Source organism: Saccostrea echinata, unplaced genomic scaffold (genome assembly GCF_033153115.1).
Source record: "Saccostrea echinata isolate AGI-Se365-2 ecotype Australia unplaced genomic scaffold, CSIRO_AGI_Sech_v1 ptg000060l, whole genome shotgun sequence".
In the NCBI taxonomy this organism is placed as follows: domain Eukaryota; kingdom Metazoa; phylum Mollusca; class Bivalvia; order Ostreida; family Ostreidae; genus Saccostrea; species Saccostrea echinata.
This window is the reverse complement of record NW_026889809.1, coordinates 2249839-2256329: the sequence shown is the minus strand read 5'-3', so window position 1 is coordinate 2256329 and position 6491 is coordinate 2249839. Positions and strand designations below refer to the sequence as shown.

The following is a 6491-nucleotide window of genomic DNA, read 5'->3' as shown; positions in this document are numbered from 1 at the left end:
CAGGAGGTCATGATTCTACATACTTGAGCTACTATAAAATAGGGAAAGCAACTGTCCCTACGTCAAGCACTCTGAATTTTGAAGTGAAATTTTTAAGTCTTTTTAAGAGAATTTAAAAAGCTAAGTCTTGTGTCACATCAAATGTTGGCACGATAAAGATCCAATGGTCAATGGCCCTGAGTACTGAGCAAAGTTCTAAAGTTGAAGCCCTTCCTGCATACAGTGATGTGTCGATTGAGTGAAATTATCTTTCAAGGGATGTTAATACACAAACAATTAATCAAAACCAGAACAGACAAGATAAGTAATACACTAAAATCTGTATAATCAGGATGTATTGTATTCCAGAATCTTGCCTATCATGATGTAAAGTTAAATGAAGTCCCTCTCAGTAAATTCAGTCGGTTAGAATATTGACTTTTCCCATATTCTGTCTAATCCAGCCAATTTCTATGGAACCATATTAATGTGCAAGCATCCTCAGTAAATACAGATTAAAGTTAGATCACATGAATATGCAAGCATTCTCAGATAGTGTAAATTCAAAATTGTTTGAATCGATGCCCAAGGAATGTCTTAGGATTGGATCAGAATAGGAAATGACATTTTATATTTGATTATATAGCGAAAAATCTTTTTAAAAGTTTTCAATAACCACAATAGAATCTCTTATTTGCAAACATTCTCAATTCTTTTTTAATGTAATATAACTAAACTAGGATCAAATTCTACATAATGCATGTATACATGAAAAAAAAAATTCACCATAACAGAAAGAATATGTTAAAGATATTAATATTGAAGTAACTCCATGTTATATGGATTTAGATATGGTCAGGTCATGACTTCTAAGAGTTATGTTGGGGTCACAATATAGGGTCACAATTTTTCATGGGAATAAAAAGTGGGAAAAGTCTTCTTTTTTTTTTTTTTTTATAAAAATCGTTGAAAGAACAGCAGGACAAAGTGAATCAGGTGAACATTGTTGTCCATGGATATCTTGTTTTAGAGCAAATAGAAAAAAAAATAATGTGAGAAAAAAAAACAAACAAGAAATCAAACTTCATTAGGTATATTTCAAATATCAGACATTTAAGTAATTGAGGAATTCCATCGAAAAATTTCCCGTATTCTCATTTCTGTAGCAATATGTATTTTGTTGTATGGTTCTTGTCTGAGAGATTGATGGTATGAGTATAGAGCAGCCTGGAGGTTCCCTGTCACCTGTTGACAGATCCCAAGAATCTGCCAAGATATATCTTTGTATAGAGGATCCATTAGCTGTCCTTGATCAAAGTGAACAAGGGTCTGTAATTCACGTAGAAATGTTTGTTCTCTCATTGTGTTTACATGTCTGTAGCACAGGATCTCTAGCATATATAACAGAATTAAGGGTGACACTTCTAAATGAGGCCAATTGTTCAGTTGAGCAGACATTTGTTCTTGTATTAATTCCCCGATGTAATGGATATCATTGTCAAGTCTGATAGTCCATGCCACAGCATATCTCATCTTTTTAGACCAAGTTAGACCCCCTACAGCCTCAGTATACATCTCTTTATTCACATTGAACCTATTCATCACATATGGCTTTGCTAACTTGACCTTGATCATTTCTGTAATAGACATTGCTTTAGTGTATCTGAGTGTCTTGTAATAATACATGGCCAAGTACAGCATGTCAGTAATATAACCAAACTTGGCTGCTAATTTCAGCATGTGACAGTATATTTTGTCATTTCTATAACTCAGTTTGTTTGTATATGCGTTAGTTTTCATGTGTAATATGAAAACAGTTTGCTTAAGGACATCAGCTGTAAGTTTCTGTAGCATGATGACTTGATACTCTGTCAAGAGGGGTGCATCTATCATTTGTTCTATTGTATGTAGATATCTCATGCAACATTCTAAGTTTGATGTGAATAGTGTGTCTTGCCTGTATATTTCTTTAAATATGTTAATATCAAACTCAGCCTCAGAAATCAGAGTTCGTTCGTCTGTACAGATTGAGAGTCTCGGGTTGTGAAGAACTTTTATGATATAAGACCTAATGGAGGGACTGTGTAGCAGAAATGCTAAACCCTTCTCGTAAAGCCCATATAATCTTATAGACAATTGATATTGTTTGTCGCCATGAATTTTATTCAGAAACATGTTGTTCTCTGGAATGAAAAAATTAGGACAGACCCCCTCATACACCCATTTGAGGATGAGTTTAAAACAGACCCAAAAACCCCACAGGAGATTTTGTGGACACCAATGAGATATTGTATTTTGTTGAATCACCCAGAAAACTGCCGTCTTAATATGATAGGAACACAGTAATTTATCATCTTCACCTACTCCATTGTTAATTATTTCTGTTAAGAACAATTTAAGCAAGGCATAAGTTAAGAATTGACAGTGGTTCATTGCAAACACTAGTTTTTGCTCTGCCAGAGAGAAAGAAATTCTCCATTCAAGGTCTTCATGAATTCCTAGCTTATGTCCAATTGCTACAAAGTGACATCCATTTTTTACTATATCATCAACAACATGAGGCTGGGGCCATGAGTGACATCTGTCAATCCATGAGGAGGCAGATGGAGACCAAAAGTCACAGGCAAAACAGTGGGCATGATCATATTCTATCGCTCCAAATCTTCCACTGGCACAGGGTCCGTGTTGAGTGGAGTTTAATGGGAATACAGAAGATGTGACTAATCTATATAGAGAACTAGATAAATATTGTCTGTTATTCACTCTAACACAAGCTTCCTGGATTCCTCTGTCCATGCTTGGTGACAGTAAACATAACAAAGTAAATCCTGGTGGACTATCAAAATAGTCACAGAGGATCAGTGTTTGTCTGTGCCTGTTGTAATACTGCGATTGAGATAATTCCCAGATCACACGGTGATTATTTGGCCAGAACATAATGTCTATATCTGATCCCTCCAGTCTGAATCCTTCTTTTTGGCTTCCACTTTCTATCATATTGTTTTTATTACTTGGCGTCTTCTGATTTTCCATCACGTCCCTGATGTCCACCACATCTCTCCTCATGGCCACCAGTCGTGAGGTCCCCACTTTATGGCACAGTCCCACAAACATTGACTCTGATATATGTCGTATGGCTGTCTTACTGAGGATGATACATCACAAATTTAATATGCATTGTATAGTATGCCACTTAAGTAAACAATTGATAGTAATCAGCATAGCCATGATTAAAGGTAAATTCTTATATTTTATATGATGTTTTACCATTGCGTTAAATCAAAGGCTAGTTATTAAGATCAATTATTCTAGTTTTACTGAAAACAGATTTTTGTGTGTGATAATTAACTCTTTCTATTTAAAAAAATGTTTTATAGAAATCCAGTGTTCTCAACTTACTGATAAAAATTAGATATGATTGTTTTGTTCCATAATCCATCAAACCTCCTGATTCAAAAAGTAGACATTTCTAATATAATACACGTATAGATTGTCATAAAAACTTACATTTGTGAAGTTCTAGTGGAGTCCATTTTTACCCTTGGGACTGAAAAGTTTCAGGTGTTATAATTAGTACAGAAAACCCCTACTACATCTACTTTTCATTTTAATAAAAGTTAAAGAATTTTTATCACGTCTCAAAATTTTTTGATATGACAAAGATTACATGCTATTAAAATCATATATTTACCAATCTTTGCTAGAAAATTAATATTGTTGATGTTTCAGTGATTCAAAGTTTGAATTTCTCAATATGATATTTTGATAGTCGATGCTATGCGCCATTACTTTGACGTCATAGATATCAATCCTTGGCAAGAGACGTACTTAATGTGTATATAAACGACTCATTAGTCACTATTTGTTGTGTCCATTTAAACCTGTTAGTAAATAAATGAGTGATAATTGCTTATAATTACATAATATTACTTATGCATCTTAACCCTTTGTAGTGTAGATGACAGTTTGTAATTGTAGAACAATGTTGTGTCTTTGTGTGATTTGATAAGAAAAATATGAAACAGGTGTAAGTTACACCACTAGCCGCGCTTCATTAATAAAAAAAATTAAAATCACTCGTGTCAAGTCAGTGTGATATACACACTAGTAAAATTCAAACCCCATCCACGAAAACACTAATCTAAATATTTGACGCGTTTGAATCGATTCAGTTAATCAACGATATAAACAATCTAACGCTGTAGTAACCATCTCAGTCGCCGTGACGTCACAATCGTGAAACACGATGTTTTGTTGCAGGGCAAATCCAACCATACAGGATACATCAAATTAATTGTCGACATAGTACCCAACCATACAGGGCATAATGGTGAAATGTGCCCCATCAATTTTTTTTATATATATAATTATGAGCCCAATGGGGCTAATAAATCTCCTTTTGGCAGTTTCCAAAACAAACAAAGCTTAAATAATATACAATATGAATACCTGAATAGGTTTAGCAGTGTAATTATGCATCCAACCCCATGGCAAATCATGAAATCAAAATAACCTAAATAAATAATAATGACTGAGCGTAATAGCTACATGTTGAACAACAAATGCAATTTACTCTAGCTACATGCATTTACAGTGTTAAATTTTTCATCATATGCCATCAGTAGCATTTTCCTGACAGGCCACAGGCCTAAGTTCCTTAATGAAACCAAAAACATTGAACGCACCTGTAATCTACCCAAACTTGACCATATCAAAATAAATTGTTATATAAGTATTAAAGTTTTATAATACTGCCTACAAGGTTTTAAGTGCTGAAACAACTGACACCCTAACACTATTCTAATACTTTGTGTAATCAAGTGTTCTTTTTAGGTGCACACTTACTTTATTCTCATTTTCTGATGACCAAAATATTGAGTGATTCAAAAATCTTACACCAGAACCAAACTCTCTGCCTGATTTAGCATTTTAAAGCCTGTTTACCAACGACACCTTGACATTGAACCATTCAGATTCTATTAAGAACCTGCCAGGTTTACTTGGTGGTTTACTACGGAGAATTCGGTATGTACACATACAATGTGCACTCCACGACCCCGGATTTTTCTCAGCGAGTGAAACATTCTCATCCCAGTCGTATATCTGAACATATAGACTACACAAATCATTAGAACCTGATTATTTACGTACTAAAGCGGGTTTAATTTTATCAACTTCTCCAAGGCTACTGAAAGTATGTCAATTTAATGCACCCCGAATATCCTCTATATGGAACCTTCTCGCCGAGATACAGATAGAAATTGACATTTAACTGTTCTAAACAAATTTTGCAAACGAACAATGAATGAATGTCCTTGAATCAAAACACTATTCTGCATGACTGAAACGATATAAATACTCACACCCTAGTAAAATTTGTAAACCACCTTTTCGGAGCCAAAAGTTATTTTGATAAGGATGAGGCTAATAGCCGTAACTAGATGGCGCTTGAATATAAAACCCGGAAAAACCCCTCAAGACCCATGAATTGACACAAAATAGTGATAAATAAAAATAACACAATCTAGTATGTATTTAGATCACATAAATTCATTTATATATAAATACACAAATCCCACTTCATCTACTTTCATTTGAAGAAACATTCAAGGAATCAGAAAATAGTATTTAGTAAGGAAGTGTATTAGTGCCACTTGGCACTTTAGTTAAGGTCTTCCGTTTCCAACGGAAGACCTTCTACTGATTCTGATGGTTAAGATTATTAAGGTCTTCCGTTTCCAACGGAAGACCTTCTACTGATTCTGATGGTTAAGATTATTCTTATTATTCTTTTTTTTTTTTCCTAGACGCCAACTTTGAAGCTTCATATCTTCCTCATTTCTGAACGGATTTTGTTCAAATTTTCAGAGCTTTTAGACTTTGCAAAACACTCTCAGAATACTGTAATACAATTCGGAAATTACCTTCTGTTCACGAGTTATTCCCCTTTGATTGAAATTTTTATGCCTCTGGTTTCCAGACAAAGGCTCTGAGACTGTAATAATTGGAGCACAAAACCCTTTGAAATTGAAAAGAAGAAGCATTGAAGTTGTGCACATCGGTTTTTGTTTTTTGATTTTTGCATTAAAAATGGCGCTAGAGAGGGGTCAAAAGTTAGAACGCGGAAAAGAGCAAAAATTTTGACATATTTTCCTTTATATCTTTAAAACTAAAAATATTTTGTTAAAACATGTAGAATAAAAGTTGTGCATAATAGCAAGAGCTTTCATTTGATATCATTTAAAAGGGGCTGGCCCCTAAAATTAGGGATCTAGAGCCCTTGAAAGTTTTCGCTTTATAACTCAAAAACGGTAAATATTTCGATATGGCTTTTGGGATTAAAGTTGTTCTTTAACACCTTATTGATCTCATACAAATGTTGTTTTGTTCGAGTATTGCGTAATATGTCGTAATATGTAGGTAAAAAGCAGGTCCCGTAAACAGGTAAGCGTTTTCATTCGGCAAGTAAATCGGAACTCTTCATGTGTATAACTTCAACAAACTTGCAATAA

General features: G+C 34.2%; 1 protein-coding gene across 1 annotated transcript; it reads right to left on the bottom strand.

The window, feature by feature from the left end:
- Positions 1-772: 772 nt before the first annotated feature.
- On the bottom strand, positions 773-3521 carry LOC133174835 (uncharacterized). The gene is made up of 2 exons (XM_061309933.1): positions 3487-3521; positions 773-3124 (listed from the first exon to the last, which is right to left on the bottom strand). The coding sequence occupies exons 1-2, from the start codon at positions 3510-3512 to the stop codon at positions 1093-1095; spliced, it is 2058 nt and encodes a 685-aa protein (XP_061165917.1). The 5' UTR covers positions 3513-3521; the 3' UTR covers positions 773-1092.
- Positions 3522-6491: the final 2970 nt, after the last annotated feature.

Excerpts from the sequence above, each read along its gene's own strand:
- LOC133174835 (XM_061309933.1), bottom strand. The coding sequence starts at position 3,512 with ATGGACTCCACTAGAACTTCACAAAT. Across the intron at positions 3,125-3,486 it reads TCCACTAGAACTTCACAAAT|TAAGACAGCCATACGACATA; the intron begins GTAAGTTTTTAT and ends TATCATCCTCAG.